Source organism: Xiphophorus couchianus, chromosome 1, assembly GCF_001444195.1.
Source record: "Xiphophorus couchianus chromosome 1, X_couchianus-1.0, whole genome shotgun sequence".
NCBI classification, from domain to species: Eukaryota; Metazoa; Chordata; class Actinopteri; order Cyprinodontiformes; family Poeciliidae; genus Xiphophorus; species Xiphophorus couchianus.
In genome coordinates, this window is record NC_040228.1 from 10,224,182 (window position 1) to 10,241,598 (window position 17,417).

General features: G+C 38.9%; 1 protein-coding gene across 1 annotated transcript; it reads right to left on the minus strand.

The window, feature by feature from the left end:
• Positions 1-6,948: 6,948 nt before the first annotated feature.
• Positions 6,949-17,320, minus strand: LOC114149030 (putative oxidoreductase YteT). The gene is made up of 14 exons (XM_028024581.1): positions 17,157-17,320; positions 16,578-16,686; positions 15,596-15,680; positions 15,437-15,510; positions 15,293-15,352; positions 15,014-15,121; positions 14,810-14,866; positions 14,419-14,549; positions 14,154-14,208; positions 13,643-13,735; positions 13,406-13,540; positions 8,448-8,549; positions 7,798-7,959; positions 6,949-7,665 (listed from the first exon to the last, which is right to left on the minus strand). The coding sequence occupies exons 1-14, from the start codon at positions 17,168-17,170 to the stop codon at positions 7,537-7,539; spliced, it is 1,314 nt and encodes a 437-aa protein (XP_027880382.1). The 5' UTR covers positions 17,171-17,320; the 3' UTR covers positions 6,949-7,536.
• Between the last annotated feature and the right edge of the window lie 97 nt (positions 17,321-17,417).

Here is a 17,417-nt window from a genome sequence, read left to right on the forward strand (position 1 = left end):
TCTTCGGTCAAACTGGTCCTTAAAAGGTTTGGGGGATAATAATAAGTGCGGTGGTGGGAGGTGCTGCAGATGTGGAAGGTGGGCTTCTTACAGCACTGACAGCTGTGAGAGACGGAGATCTGGGAGAGCAGGAAATGATTTGACCTCTGCCCTGGGAGGTTGGCTCACTCCAACAACGACTCCCACAGCTTTCAGAATCCAGGGTCACCACATGCGCACACGGAGGCCACCGGTCAAAGTGGAAAACATTCAAAATCATCTTTACATGATGACATTTGAGAAATAACTGTGCACATTTTTTAAGGATGAATGCTTTTTTTTAAATTTAAGAAGACAAATACGTGCAGAGGAATGCAATAGTATTTATATCCTTTGACTTTTTTTTTTTGGTCATATTACAACCACCATCCTTAATGTAGTTTATTGGGGTTTGATGTGAAGGTTTGTTAAACAAAAACAAACAAAAACAAAAAAACATCAGTGAAGAAACAACAACGACATTCGAGCACAGCCAACAGGTCAGGGAGAACGTTTTGGAGGTCTCAAACACACCAAGACCAGACTATCTACTTTCTACTGGCGGGACGAGGAGGGCATCACTTGGAGAAGCAGCCAAGTAACTGCTCTGGAGGATCTGCTGAAACCTATAGTTCATCTGTGAGAACAGAACAGGACAGCTATTAGCTGGGACTTTCGAGTTGTACTTCTTTGCCAGAAGACAACCTATGTTGCACGAAACTCCTCCTTGGAGTTTGGCCAAAGTCATATAGAGGAAAGAAAGTGCTGGAAACCAGCAGAAAATCTCAAACACATTGAGGTGACAAAATGTGTTTGAGAAGCTTTGGGGCTCCAATGGGAAAAAAACGGAGCAGTTTCACCACTATGTCACACCGAGGTCACAGGTCCAACCACGCATCTCATTGCTCAACATGAAGTCAGTCAAATTTATAAAACTATGAGTCTTCCTTTGAGCAAACACATCATCTGGGACAGTGGGTGATTGCCTACCCAGATTTCCAAACAGCATGTGGTGAATGCATTGTGTAGGGTTATGATTTACATTGCATACACAGGTTTAGGTCCTCAGTCATTATCTGACCTTATATGGGCGTACTTAGAGTGCTATTGCAATAGAGCAGCGATGATCGGAGGATTTAATTTGATGCTTCTCCAACACTTTTAAGGGTGCTTTGATCCAGCTCCATATTTGGAGTGTCTGTTGCCCTGAGGATTTATTTATACCAATGGCTCGAAGTCTGAAGCTTTGTTTGGTCCAGATCAACAAATCAACTTTCCAGTTTCTTCCAGGAAAACACCTTTCTGTGCTGTCCTTCAGCTTCTGTCTGCGTAAGGAAACACAAACACAACCGGTCAACTACGACATGAAGGCTTCAGAAACAAGCCAGCATCAGCAACGCCAACTGATTTTTTTTGTCCTGTGAAACCGCTCTGTTGCACCGAGTCCACCCACACGCTCTCCTACGCAGGTCACATCAGAACTATTTACTGATTTATGAAATGTCTCTCATTGTACAACACAAATTAGGTTAAGGTTAAGTAATTTTTTTGTTTGCTGATTTTGACATTTTCTTTTCCTCCGGGAGGAATGATGCACACCTTTGTCTTGTTTGTTTAGTTTTACCTAAAGTTAAAATTCACCACGTTGTGCATGGCTGTAAGGATACGTTAGTCTTATCTTGACCACAACTTTCACACTTTAAGTTACAGAATGGGTGTACATAAAAAACGATTTTTTTAAAGATGGCTCTGGTCAAAAGGGACATGTTTTCTGAGCTCATAGACATGTCAGAAACTGAAACTTCAATAAAAACTGGTTATGTTTTAAATCATATTAAAATACATTGGACTTTGTTGTTGTAATGTGCAGAAGGTAAAATGAACATCAGAGAGCAGCATGAAAAGATCATCTCATAACCTGAAATTTAAAACTAAAGGTCCAGGAATCCCACTGGGCATCTGAACTCTAATTCCGACAAACAAAACTTGTCTACAGTCCCAGGAAATTGAACTTAGATTGTAATTTGGACTTTCTTGGTCTTTCACCTCTTTTTCTAAGTAAGATGTTGTTTATTTGGCCTTTATGAAGCAAGGCTCATCCAGCTGTGTTTTGAACTTGTTCCTGTCAGAGTACATGGGATGAGACAAAAGTCAATATTTGAAACATTTGCAGTTCTGACATTGTGTCCTGAGAGCAAAGTCTGGTTGAATCAGACCAAGACACGCAAAGTCTACTTCAGGACAGCAGATCATGCACGATAATGTCTTTGTTTGATGTTTATCTACAGCGTGTCTGTGTCATGATTGGTACATGGTATGGTAAAAGCCCACTGATTTCTCTAGAAAAAGACTGGTCAGCACAGCACTCAATAACCCAAAGTCTTCAAGCATGACACAGACAATCTTTCAAACTCCTTCTCCTTTCTTCTCCCACTCCAGCCCTCCTCCTCCCCTTTCCGTCTCTCACCTCACTTACTCCAGCTCTGCCGCTTCCTGTTGAGTCACAGCCGGAGCCAGACTGTTCCATGTTTTACAGCTTACTGCGCCCCTCTAATCTTTCCTATTACACTTCCTCGTTCACGGTGCCTCTCTCACACAGAGGAACTGTGACGTCGAGTGGAAATCGCTGCCTGGAAGCAGCCAGAAGGAAAGGGGGGGGGGGGGTTGCATCTTCCTGGCAATGGGTACTGTTTCATGAAACAAACTGTTTGGAAAATTATAGGATACGCAGCTCTGCAGATAAATCACCACCTCATTCGTCACAACCTGTCATTAGCCTTTGTCATCAGTGGGAAAAAATTTAGCTTTAGGCAAAAAAAGAAAAAAAAAAAGAAGACGGGGAGCAGTGAAAAAAGCAGCAATAATCCAAAAAGCCTGTTCACTGAATTGGAAGACCTTCACTTTCTGCTTGTGTGTATTGGAAGACGTTTCAAAGTAGGAGGAAGTGATGATGTAGTGGGGTTGGAGCTCGTGTTAAACATATTAATGGCCTGCCTGTGTGTGAAGGAGGGCTGAGGGAGGGCAGGGCACAGGGAAACGAAAAGGCTTGGAGGTGGATGGGTTGAGTCACTGAAAAATGCAGCTGCTGACTCAGTTTGCAAACTTGTCTCCTGGACAATATCTTTACCATGGTTGTGTGTAACCTGTTAGCAATGGAAGGGAATTCTTTCAACCAGATCTATAAAAACCTCAGAGAGAGAGAGAGAGAGAGAGAGAGATATAAAATCTCAAATATGAGTCAGAAATGTGGTCTTTTTTGGTTTACTCTGAGATTTCTCGAAATTTCCAGCAAATCACAGTAAATGGAAAAGTAATTCTCCACTTGAAGGCGTGTCTGTTCACATCACTCCTGTAATCCCATTCTGGCAGCAGGTCAAAGTTTTTTTCTGATTCAACCATTTCGTCACATTTCTCTACACACCCTTCTTTCCAAAGTAATCTTATAACCTGGACAATACAATCTTCAACACATTATGATCCCTCCATGAATATAGAGTGCGGGATACAATATGTAGTTAGTCATCCTGCTTGTGTTGCAAAGGTCCAGAAAGGCTGCTGTTGACATTATGATGTTGACAGGGTAATTAAGGACACCTCCCTCCATAATGCAATGTCACGTCCTGATAACAATCTGAGAAGCCATTCAATGGTATCGTGATGTGCAAGAATAACATATATCAGTAGTATAAATCACTCTAGGAGGTTTAAGGGTATATTTGCTCAATAGATTACACAGATTGAAAAATGAAACCGATATAGACTTGGCCCCACACCACCCAATTGAATTACCTTATTATCTTATATTATAATATAAAATTATGTTGATTACATGTATAAGGTGCTTAGTCCATTTTGCTTCCTAAAGACATCTCAACTGGAGCTGGACTATCATATTTATTTAATATGCCTTTTACACCAAAGAAAACTTTTAAAACTAACTAACTAACTAACTAACTAACTAACTAACTAACTAACTAACTAACTAACTAACTAACTAACTAACTTTCAATAGGTTCCACAAAAGCAATCAGAGATAAGTTACTAACATGTATTGGGAAGTCAGTCTGTTCAGGATTTAGCACTGCATTAATTCATTTAAGACACATTTTTACGTTTTTAAATAGTATTTAAACTTAATACCGTACATTGAGTTGACTAAGCTAGTTAAATTTTAACCAAATGTGACACAAGTCAGCGGTTGACTTACATGGAGGCCCTATCTCCATCTTATTGCACTGACCTTAACTCAGGCAAGTGAGGACTGCAGACCTTTACATCCTGGATGAGTCTTTGGTGCTCTCGGAACAATTTCTGTTTGCCACTCCTAGGACGGTTCAATAGTCTCCTGTGTTTCCTCAGTTTGTCAATGTTGTCCCTCACAGTGAGTCATTAAAGCAGAAGAAGTGATAACCTTCGACACTGACTCTGTTTCTCACCTGTTGTTGAATTTCTGTGGATCAGGGCTTAATGACCTATTTTGACCTACTTTATGTTCTTAGACAGACTCCGTCTAAGTGATTTATTGATTCTGTACAGTAATCAGACCTGTGTGGTAAGATCACATCAAAAGAGTATTACTCACACATAATTTGACTGGTCTGGACAGCTTATTTCCTTTAATAAATTAATTAAATCAGTGGTTTAACTTATTTTCTCTATGGATGTTATATCTTTGTCAAATATTAAATTTAGTTTAACTGGAAGAATTTAAGTTTGATTTTATTTTTAAAGGAATAAACTGGAGTGGGGACTTTGAAAAATTAGATGCAGATTCCCTTGAAATGCAACACAATTACAACAAGTGATTTCCTTTCTGGAGTTGCTGACTGGGTCATGTTTTCAGATTGTGGAATGTCAAAGGAAAATGACAGGACAAAGGAACAAAGCACAGCTGGGAATCTGCTGGAAACAGGATATTACTCAATCCCACATGTCACACAGAAAACAAACTACACACGGTTAGTGAAAATTCACTTTAGAATCAGGTTTTTAATGCTTTATTTACCATGAGAAACTGACAGCTTCCCACTTTGTGCACTTTTTGTGTATCTTGCTTGTAATACCATACAATTGTTAGTAAAGGTATGATTTACAACTAGGAACAAGAATCTGTGGATCAGCTGATTACAGTCATTTAGATATTACATTTTACATGTAAAACCTTTGCTGTAAAAGTTCTTGCAATGTAATACAACTGAGCTGTGAAATTATATATAAAACAATGCTGGGCAGTGGTATGAAAGAAGAGTCAGAACAATTCCTACATTAAGTTGAACTAAATCCCTGCCCAGAGGTTTAAGAGGTTTAATCTGAGAAGCTGGAGGTTCTGGGAAATGTGCCAAATTTCTGTGCTGATGTGTTATAATTTACTTTGAGAATTTAAGTGATACAGCTCACCATCTCATGGATAACAGCGTGCTTTACAAAAGTATTCATACATTTGAAATGCTTTGATTTTTAAAAATAGTTTATGGCACATAATTGTGAACCAAGTACAGTTGCAACTCTTTTAGGGTATACCTCGACCAGCTTCGCACATCTAAAGACAAATATTTCTGCCTTTCTTTGCAAAATAGATTTCAATTGAACTCAAGAGTGTCTGTAAAAAGCTACTTTCATTTTGACATAAATTTCTGATTGAATCGAGATCTGAACTTTGACTGGGTCATTAGAGCACATCAATATTCTTTCATTGAAACCATCCCACTCTTCCCCTGGCTGTGTGATGAGGGTCGTTGATCACGGAGCATCATAATCCCGAGTCTTTGCGGCCTTTAAACAGATTTCGTTGCCAGGATTGTATTTAGGTTTATCCATCTTCATACCAACTTTCACCCTCTTGACCCCTCCTTACTGTAGAAAAGTGTCCCCACAGCATATGGGGAAAAAAGTCCAAAAGTCATGAAAACTTTAGCGGACACTGTACATTAAAGGTACTGAATACATAGAAGTTAAAACAGAATACTGGGCGGAAAACAGGTACACCCTTTTAATTTAATCCTACAGTAGAGTGGTTGACTTAATGAGAAGAAATAAGATATGAATCAGAAACCCATTTACACAGAACAGAAGGTCATTAAGCCTTCTGTTCTCTGCTGTGAGCAGATAGGTGTGTTGACTATGCTGCATTAAAGCAGTTTGACTGCATTTCTGTCTCTCTCCTGTTTTATACATCAATGTTATTGCCAGTCTGGGTCATGTGATGAATTTCACTTTTTTTTAGAGGTTCTAGTGATCACAACACCACTTTTTTCTGGTCAAATTTAGCAAACCACTGTCAACGCATTTAATTTCAACTCGTCGATTTCAGAGATGTAAAGTGCAATAGTGACACCTAGTGGTTGGAGTGTAAGCCTTAGAGATTATTCAGCAAACATTGATTAGACTGGGTGAGAATTAGGAACTGCATAGACTGGCGACCTGGCCAGGGTGTTAGCTGGAGATAGACACCAGCACCCCACCTCACCCCACTAAGGACAATGAATGAATGAATGAATGAATGAATGGATGAATGAATGGATGGATGGATGGATGGATGGATGGATGGATGGATGGATGGATGGATGGATGGAGAATTAGGAAATGCAAAGTTCAGGGCCAAGTTAAAGCCCAGACCTTGATCTGGTTGTGATGGTGTGGTTGGATAACATTTCCACAGACTGAGGCATAGACTGGTACCAGAGCCACGTATTAGAGGATAGGGTGTCCTAACTAAATCAGTAAGAATGACCTTTAAAAAAATAAAATAAAATTATGGAGAAACTATTAAAAAAGAGTACAAATTGAAGACTAAATTAAATGAGATTAAAATCTTTGTGGGAAATGTGGATATCGGGGCATAAAAACGAAACAATTCAAATTTAAACCCTGCAGAAACAGTTTATACCCTTTGTTAAAAAAAAAAAAAAAATCTAATTTCACTCACGCAACTTGGATGCAACACCCGAGTCAATTTTATTTGGCCATAATGTATTCATTGTTTTTAATTCTCTTTAAACTTTAACATAATTTTACAAAATAATCAAAGACCAGAATACTAAGACTATTACCAAGATAACCCAAGAAACAAGCAGAAAAAAAGTTTGATGTCGTTGTAAACAGTGACTTGTTCCAAAAGCTTCTGTAGAACATGAATACAATTATGAGCCAAGATAATCACTCAGTTTCCAGAACATTCATACAGAAGCTGGACAAATGGCAAAAAATAAAATGTAAAATCTGAAATTTTATTGTGAAAAGTGCACAGACATTCCTGCCCTGATCATTTCAGAAAACAGCAATTAAAAATATAATAACAAAGCAAAAATAATTACTTCCTCAGTCACATAAAGCTTTGTTAGTTGTGTGTTCATTCCTTGAATATCAAAATATCCCATTTATGACAGTAGATTCTATTTCAATCAACAGAAAATATTCAAGTTATATTCCACACACGATTTGGACCCTTTTCACTCTAAATTCTTTTAGTAATTTGTAACAGTTCTATTTATAAGAACTGAACAGTGACATACTGCCGTTTCACAGTCCAGCGCTGTCTCCACAGTACACCACCCTGCCCTCCACCCTCGATCGCTCCGCTTCAAACACAAGCAAATGGCTGATCAGAGTCTCCTCGGGGCCGGATCGAATCATGGACGGATCGTTGTTCTACAAACACAAGCAAATATCAAACGCTAGAGACAAAGTTTGCGCAGACTTGTACCCACAGAAACACAAGCTCCTTCTGAAAGCTGAGGTTTTTATTGAAGAGGAATTTTAAAAAATGAGAACGATGCTCACAGCCACCGCGGAAATAAAAGCGTTCATGAGGTGGTAGTCTGCTCCTCCATGCCCACTCATGCCGTAGTGTTCGAGCGCTTCGCTGCTTGCTGTGTGCTTTGTGGATCTCTGGGTCAGGAATTCAAACACGCATATTTCATCGCTGTCATAAGACATCTCGCCCTGTAAGGACACAGTTTATCAGACAGCAAGAAAAAAAAAAAACACCTTTATTTCAAGACTAACTTGCAAGCAGACTAAACGTCACTTTGGTTACAATAGTTGGGTACTTTTTCTTTTTGTTATGTTAATATTTTTTGGACATTTCTTGTGATAATCCAACACAAAAGTATGCATGGTATCCAAAGCTTTTGACAACACAACTGATTGCCATCATGACCTGAATAGCAAACAGACTTCCCCTGTGTGTAATCTCATCTCAGCATAAATCCAGCAGTTCAGTAAAGGCTCTTGAGGTGTGTTAGAAATCATTAATGAATAAACAGCAGCATGAAAACCGACCAAGAAGCACAATAAACTGATCAGAGAGAAAACTGACAACAAATGTTCTGAATAACAAACCAATAGCTATTGATACAGTTCATTTCTTTCAAGGGTGCAGCTGACATTTAGGAAAAATGACATATTCATAAGGAGGACTATAATCTTACTTTGCTGCCATATATAGTTGTTTTTCGTTGGCAGATCTCCTTAGTGAAAGCCACCATAGAGAACGCAGCCGTCAAGCCCCCTTCAAACTCCATGTTTACTACCTGCAAGGACATCACAGATAAACATAAAAAATAAATACATAAGCAAATTTAAGAAAACACCAGGAGTAGTGTTAATCGGAATAAGATTACAACCCATACAGTCCCTATGAAGTAAATTTAGCTGAACTACTTTTGTCTCTCAATGAACAGAGGGAATTGTATCTGTTGTACAGGAGAAATACTTATTTTTGCAAAAATAATCATCAAAATTGGTCATTACTAATGTTTCAGTAAGTTGAGGAGATATTACACTACTACTTAAAATGGGTTGTGATGGGCGTGCCGTGGTGGCGTAGGGGATGGCGCGACCCATATTTGGAGGCCTTGAGTCCTCGACGCGGCCGTCGCAGGTTCGACTCCCGGACCCGGCGACATTTGCCGCATGTCTTCCCCCCTCTCCTTCCCCCTTCCTGTCAGCCTACTTTCGTATAAGGGACACTAGTATGGAGTGAAAATAGTGTCAAAAAGATTTGTGTGTGCGTAAAATGATTTGTGCGTGCGTAACAGGATTTGTGCATGCGTAAAAAGATTTGTGCGTGCGTAACAGGATTTGTGCATGTGTAAAACGATTTGTGCGTGCGTAAAAAGATTTGTGCGTGCGTAACAGGATTTGTGCATGTGTAAAACGATTTGTGCGTGCGTAAAACGATTTGTGCGTGTGTAAACAGATTTGTGCGTGTGTAAAAAGATTTGTGCGTGCGTAACAGGATTTGTGCGTGCGTAACAGGATTTGTGCGTGTGTAAAAAGATTTGTGCGTGCGTAAAAAGATTTGTGCGTGCGTAAAAAGATTTGTGCGTGCGTAAAAAGATTTGTGCGTGCGTAAAAAGATTTGTGCGTGCGTAAAAAGATTTGTGCGTGCGTAAAAAGATTTGTGCGTGCGTAACAGGATTTGTGCGTGCGTGAAAAGATTTGTGCGTGCGTAAAAAGATTTGTGCGTGTGTAAAAAGATTTGTGCATGTGTAAAAAGATTTGTGCGTGCGTAACAGGATTTGTGCGTGCGTAACAGGATTTGTGCGTGCGTAACAGGATTTGTGCGTGCGTAACAGGATTTGTGCGTGCGTGAAAAGATTTGTGCGTGCGTAACAGGATTTGTACGTGCGTAAAAAGATTTGTGCGTGTGTAAAAAGATTTGTGCGTGCGTAACAGGATTTGTGCGTGTGTAAAAAGATTTGTGCGTGCGTAACAGGATTTGTGCGTGCGTAAAAAGATTTGTGCGTGCGTAACAGGATTTGTGCGTGCGTAAAAAGATTTGTGCGTGCGTAACAGGATTTGTAAACCTTAAAAATAAAATACATGTTGAAAAAGTACACACAAATCACCTGGTACGCACACACAAAACTGCAGTTACACACAAATCCGGTTACGAGTGCACAACTATTTTTGAGACTCATTTCACGCCTCGGTGGAAGCTCCAAGATTTGTGTGTAGATGGTGCGTTTACATGCTAGTAAAAGCTGGGACATCTGAGTTTTCTTCGGAACTGTTTCTTTTTTCCACAGTTCAATACATATTTCTCTCTTTACTTGTCTCGTGGCTTAGACATATTTTTGTGAGAGAAAAATACATATGTCATTACACCCACGTCTACTTTTTAATACTATAAGATTGTTTATATATAAATCCGCATTTGGGACCTATTCAACTGTAATTACTTGGGTAAAAAATTCAACCACTAGGTGGCGGAAGTTTATTCCGCTCTGACTGGGAAAAGCCTTCATTCAAACTGAGAGAAGAAACAAGAGAATGGCGGGTCAGCCGAGTGATCATGTTCGTGGTTTACCGTCCGAAGTTAGTGGATGTTAAAATTTGCACGTTTTCCTGACCGTTGTAATGCGTATTTGTTAGATTATTTCAGATTAAGTTTTACTTTTCAAGTAGTTCGACCCAAAGTTCTCGCCCTTCTATAGCAATAGCTCATGTCTACGTTAGCTAAGCTACTATTAGTCCTCGATTAGCATCGGTCCAGTTTAAAACAGAATCTTCCTGGCCCATTACAGCCATGTCTATGTTTATCACCATGCTCAGCTAGTTTTATGATGCCGACAATAATGTAGGCTTAGGTGACGTCTTTTATTATAATTTATTATAATTATATTTTATTAATTATCTGGCAGATAATTAATAAAATATTCCATATTTAATTTGTATATGTCCTTTTTCAACTATGCAATTTATAAAGTGAAAAATTGAACACTGACTGAAATGTGGAAAACACATACATTATTAGCACTTTTTGGGGACAATAGAAATATAATTTCACTAGATGGCTACAATTACAATTTAGTTAATGTGAAGCACAACTTAACATATTATCTGTCCAAAAATGTAAGTCATCACATGGAAGTAATGAGAAATGTGGTTTGCTCATAATGAAGTAACAGAAATATTAATATTTTAAAGATTCAGCCGAGTTACTACACTTATATTCAGCTGCTTACAAAGGCTTCAGTGTTGGATGAGGTTATATTTTCAAAATTTGAAATATTGATGATCTGCATGAATCTAATATAAAAAACGGTGCAGATGTATCTGTATGGCATAGAATACATTTGTACATTTGTTAAGAGATGTTCTACGTATTTATTTCTGGTACGAAAGCAATGACCATCATATTCCAGGAAGAAATGTAGAGAAGAGTAAATCTTAAGTGATTACAGTAAGATATAAAATATACAGGTGATAGACGAAACATAAGTCTGTAGCAGAACTAAAAAAAAATTTAAATCAAAAACTACAATTAGTGAGGAGAACTGGGATGAATCCTTCAAATAATAAAAGACGTCACCTAAGCCTACATTATTGTCGGCATCATAAAAATAGCTGAGCATGGTGATAAACGTAGACATGGCTGTAATGGGCCAGGAAGATTCTGTTTTAAACTGGACCGATGCTAATCGAGGACTAATAGTAGCTTAGCTAACGTAGACATGAGCTATTGCTATAGAAGGGCGAGAACTTTGGGTCGAACTACTTGAAAAGTAAAACTTAATCTGAAATAATCTAACAAATACGCATTACAACGGTCAGGAAAACGTGCAAATTTTAACATCCACTAACTTCGGACGGTAAACCACGAACACGATCACTCGGCTGACCCGCCATTCTCTTGTTTCTTCTCTCAGTTTGAATGAAGGCTTTTCCCAGTCAGAGCGGAATAAACTTCCGCCACCTAGTGGTTGAATTTTTTACCCAAGTAATTACAGTTGAATAGGTCCCAAATGGGCTGCACAGTGGCGCAGTTGGTAGCACTGTTGCCTTGCAGCAAGAAGGTCCTGGGTTCGATTCCCGGCCGGGGTCTTTCTGCATGGAGTTTGCATGTTCTCCCTGTGCATGCGTGGGTTCTCTCCAGGTACTCTGGCTTCCTCCCACAGTCCAAAAACATGCCTGTTAGGTTAATTGGTCTATCTAAATTCTCCCTAGGGGTGTGTGTGTGAATGGTTGTTTGTCCTGTATGTCTTTGTGTTGCCCTGCGACGGACTGGCGACCTGTCCAGGGTGAACCCCGCCTCTCGCCTGGAACGTAGCTGGAGATAGGCACCAGCAACCCTCCCGACCCCATTAGGGACACAGGGTGAACAGAAAATGGATGGATGGATGGATGGATGGATAGGTCCCAAATGCGGATTCATATATAAACAATCTTATAGTATTAAAAAGTAGACGTGGGTGTAATGACATATGTATTTTTCTCTCACAAAAATATGTCTAAGCCACGAGACAAGTAAAGAGAGAAATATGTATTGAACTGTGGAAAAAAGAAACAGTTCCGAAGAAAACTCAGATGTCCCAGCTTTTACTAGCATGTAAACGCACCATCTACACACAAATCTTGGAGCTTCCACCGAGGCGTGAAATGAGTCTCAAAAATAGTTGTGCACTCGTAACCGGATTTGTGTGTAACTGCAGTTTTGTGTGTGCGTACCAGGTGATTTGTGTGTATTTTTTCAACATGTATTTTATTTTTAAGGTTTACAAATCCTGTTACGCACGCACAAATCTTTTTACACATGCACAAATCTTTTTACACACGCACAAATCCTGTTACGCACGCACAAATCTTTTTACGCACGCACAAATCCTGTTACGCACGCACAAATCTTTTTACGCACGCACAAATCTTTTTACACACGCACAAATCCTGTTACGCACGCACAAATCTTTTTACGCACGCACAAATCCTGTTACGCACGCACAAATCTTTTTACGCACGCACAAATCTTTTTACGCACGCACAAATCTTTTTACGCACGCACAAATCGTTTTACACACGCACAAATCCTGTTACGCACGCACAAATCCTGTTACGCACGCACAAATCATTTTACGCACACACTAATCTTTTTGACACTATTTTCACTCCATACACTAGAGCCCACAAAAAAAGACCCCCTGGAGGGGTAAAAAAAAAAAAAAAATTTTAAAATGGGTTGTGATTTTATTTGGTTATTGACTTGGTAAAATTATGTCCCTAAGATTTCATTTAATCTTGGTTTTAGCAGAAAAATTGGTGTCTGAAAGGCCACGCAAAAAACATTGGATTCTGGAAACCGTCCTGCTGCCTGAGCGCTTCTAATGTCTGGGAAGGATTTTTCGGCATGGCTTATGTTAGTCTCTGACTTTTCCCAATAGAAATACAGGGATACGTTGCGCAATATTCAATCCTGTCTCTCCCTTAAACAAAAGTAAGAGATAAAAGATGGATGGACTCAAGTTATCTAACATTTTTGCTACAATTTTTGAGGTTTCAAAATGTAGGAGTCCAGTTAGACACTGGAGTTTGGTAACAAAATATTTTAGATAGGCGATACTGGGAAAGTAATGTACAATGTTAAATGGAAATGAGAAGTTTCCCCAACCTGGTTACTGCAAACATCATTGTCACACTCATAGACACATCGGCCATATGGTCCACTCCTCAGTGCTTCATTTACTGACTCGACGTCAGGGAGTGAGTTTGGGCAGATGACTGATACCGGCCAGCCAGTGTGACCCTAGCACAAATACATACACGTACACTTTTTTTAGAACATGCACAGAGAGTGAAGAATTCCTTACTGCAATAATAAAGTAAGCTATTCGTGAATTATGTTTACCTGTTTCACTCTGTCCACGTAGATTTTGCATGCCGAGTACGGACAGTTTCTTTCTACTGAACAATCGACGCAACGATCTCCAGCACCTGTTGGCTGATGAAAAAAATGACTGAGCTAAGATTAATTTTACTGGTATTTACAGAACACAGCAGCTGCAATGCTAAAGAAACAGTTTGTTTCATTTTAAACAGGAAGGAGTCAGGGACAGAACTCAAAACTTTTGCTTAACATCAAGAAAAGAGTAAAGGGAGAAAAAGTATAAAGAACCAGATGAACTAATCAGGAAAAAGAAAGTACACGCCATACACATGGAACACAAACAAGTCTACAGAGATTGAACTACAAATCATCAATAAAGTTTTAGAAAAACAGATTAGAAGTGCGCCAATTTTAAAAGCTTGACAGGGTTTGTTGCTTTCTACATAAGCAGCTTTTAGAGAGATAACACAACAGACATAAAGATATAAACTGAGATATAAACTGAGCACAATTACTGTTAGAGTGGACACACCTTATTTTCTTTCCGGAAGTGGCTAACAGATCCAAAAGATGTCACTTTTGCACACCTGTCAAGGACGAAAGGTAATGATTTATCTTCAAGATATGAAGCCCCCAAACTTGAAGTGGTGTAAATAGTGACAAGATAACTTGAAATGTAGCATCTAATATATTATAATATGTCAGTATATTGCTCAATTTGCTAGGGGACCAAAAGTGTGTTATGTTCTGAGCAGCAAAAAACCCTGGTTTATCATTGACTACTGGTTTTTGCTTACCTGCGGGCTCCAGCCCAGTGGTGAATCAGGTCAATATCATGGCACGATTTAGCCAGCAGAGCAAAAGAGCTCTCTGCTTCATTCCTCCAGTTCCCTCGAACAAATGAGTGGGCAAAGTGATAAAACCCGACCTAGAATGAGAGTTTTTGAAACGGATGATGCTTTTGTCTTCTTGTGCCACATGCAAAGCAGAGATTTAAATTACTTTTATTAAAATCTAAAGAAGCCAACGAGTTCAAAAGGTATTCCAAATTTCACACTGATCTTTACCCATCATGCAATTAGGTGACTCCTGACTTATTCGCAAATGTTCCTACAAAGTACATAGGTGACAGTGTGGAAATGTGGTTGTGTGGGATTGGGAATATTTCTCCAGTGTTTGCATTCTTACTGGTTCTAAGTGCTGTATGTGGATCACGTCCCCAACAACTCCGGCATCTATAAGCTCCTAGAAATAAATCAAAAACCTTCAAAAACTACTTTAAAACCTTTACAAATATGTATATTGTTCAACAAAACTAAACAGAAGCAGAAACAGGAAAAACTATAAATGATTGAATGGGCTAAAGTTCCCATATTTTAATTACAAAACTACCTTGATCTTGTGAATGAGTGGATCATATCGAAGAACATGACCCACAGACAGCATCACATCAGCCTGAGTGCAAGCCTCCACTATGGCTCTGCAGTCCTCTGCAGTTGTCTAAAGGTTTACAATGAGAGCAAGAGTTAAAATGTAGGGGGGAAAATAAGTGGCAATTTTATTTTACAATGAAAATTATAAACTATAAACACATCCACAGTGACTGAATATTTAATTTAGGGCTATGAAGCAGACCTTTTTATTTATTTATTGTTGTTAATAAACACTTACTGCCATTGGTTTTTCCAGAAGAATGTGGTAGCCTTTTTTTGCAAAGGCAACAGCAGGATCCTATGAAACACAAACTTGTTAACAAAAACCTCGCCATGGATGATAGAGAAATTTTCCAAATAAACACACCTAATGTATCCACACCTTATGAATGCGATCTGGAGTGCAAATTAACACTGCGTCTGCAAACTTCTCTCGTTCAACTATGCTTTTCCAGTCTATTTTTTTTAAAAAGGAAACAACAATGGTAAATTTCATTATCATAAAAAAAATCCCTTAAATTCAGATTTATTAAATACTCACCTTCAAACACGTTTTTATCCTCAATTTTGTGTTGCTGTTGCATTTTGGTGCGGGCAAACTTTCTCGGATCAGCCACAGCAACAACCTAAACGTTTCATTGTAGACCAGAGAAGAAGGATTCTTTACTAGGTTTCAAATCAGAAATGTATTTCAAACATATTTCCAGTTCTATATATGCTTTTTAACATTTAACACTATCATCCCTCAGTAGCTGATACAGAAACTGGACAGTTTGGGACTGAAAACCTCTTTATGTAACTGGTTGCTGAACCTCCGGACAGGTTGTCCAATTCGGCAAAAAAGTACCATCAATCTGAACATGTGTCCTCAAGGATGTGTTCTCGGCCCCCTACTATACCTTACTTTGCTTTACTAGGTGAGTCTACTGGCCTGGTGGTGCAGAGACAACTGAAGTTACCAGCTGCGTATTTGTCTCCTGCCCTCTGGAAGGAGAATGAGGAACTCCCTCCCAGCTCTCCCCTTTTTTCCTTATCTGAGTTTTGCCCTCCAAAACCCTGGACACTAACTGGACAGTTTAAATACCAGGCCACACTCTTTATACTGTTTGTTTTATTCTCACTACATTACTTATTATATCAATACTATGTTTATCTGAAGAGCTGCGTTTCTCTCCGTGTTTTGTTTTTACTGCATTTTTAGATTTTTATGTAAATTGCTGTTTGGACCATTTCAATTCTGTGCATGTCTATACGAGTTTGGACAATAAAGTGAAATTAAATGAATCCTCCCCGCCTCCCTCCCCTATTTGTTACAAGTAGAAAATCAAACAGCAGAAGCCAGTAGTTATCAATAAACATTTCTAAATTGTTTTTACAAGAGCAGCTTTCATTGTCAAGTTAATATTCAATGTTACTGCAGCTACTAAGGCATTTTCTTTCTCTCAGAAGTTTCAATTTTTAAAATTTCTTTATTATTAAACACTAATACCAAACAATGAGTCAACAAGAGGCTCTCTCCTCACCTTCATGCGTTTAGGATGAATGGAAGCAAACTTGGCGTAGTTCTCTCCTCGACAACCAGCTCCCACCACGATCACATGGACAGGTGAATACATACTGGACACCTGTGAACTGTCACACACAGCAAAGCTTGCAAACACCTCCACCCTTGCCTGTTGTTTCGTCCAACAAAGATTCACGCAGTCTTACTTGCACGAATGATTTTAGCGGGTCTGATTACAAAGAGATACAACTGTGTGTTAATTTACTGATGATTCCCTTACTGACCAAAAAAAAATTAGGCGACCCCTCCCCCCAGTCTGACTTGCCTTTCGTCATTATACATGTACTAGCTAGCTTAAGTGCCGGCAGTATGAAAATGAACGGATCCAATGACCAACGAACCAAATCTTTACAAAGGTACTATTACTGCTAACTACATTACTGTTTAGCTTGGTTGTCATTTGTAGGAAAGTGTAAAAAAAAAAAATTAAAACTTTGCTGGCAAATGCAGGAGGAAGTGAGGCATATCCGCAGCCTGTTAAATTACACACTACATTTTCTGGTATGTTGTTAATTTAACACAAAGTTGGTCTTTCTACCTGTTTTGTCCCATAAAAGTTTCAGGTCCTGTTAGATTTCTTCTGCGTTGGTCCACATTTGCAAATAAAGGACACAACTATGAAAATATAAGGACAAAACACTCCTACTACTTCCTGGCGTTTGTTTCCTGACGCCACCTACTTTGTCCACGACATTTGTCTGCTGCATGCACTGTACAAGAGTATAATAATCTAAAAATGAAATTTCTGTTTTTTTGGTCGTAGATGTACAAAAATCTATTGGATTATGATAAAAAAAAA

Bases quoted from the DNA above. Each gene is read 5' to 3' on its own strand.
- LOC114149030 (XM_028024581.1), bottom strand. The intron at 15,122-15,292 runs GTAAGTGTTTAT...GTAAACCTTTAG, and splicing joins TTCTGGAAAAACCAATGGCA to ACAACTGCAGAGGACTGCAG. The intron at 8,550-13,405 runs GTTGGGGAAACT...ATGTCCTTGCAG, and splicing joins ATGATGTTTGCAGTAACCAG to GTAGTAAACATGGAGTTTGA.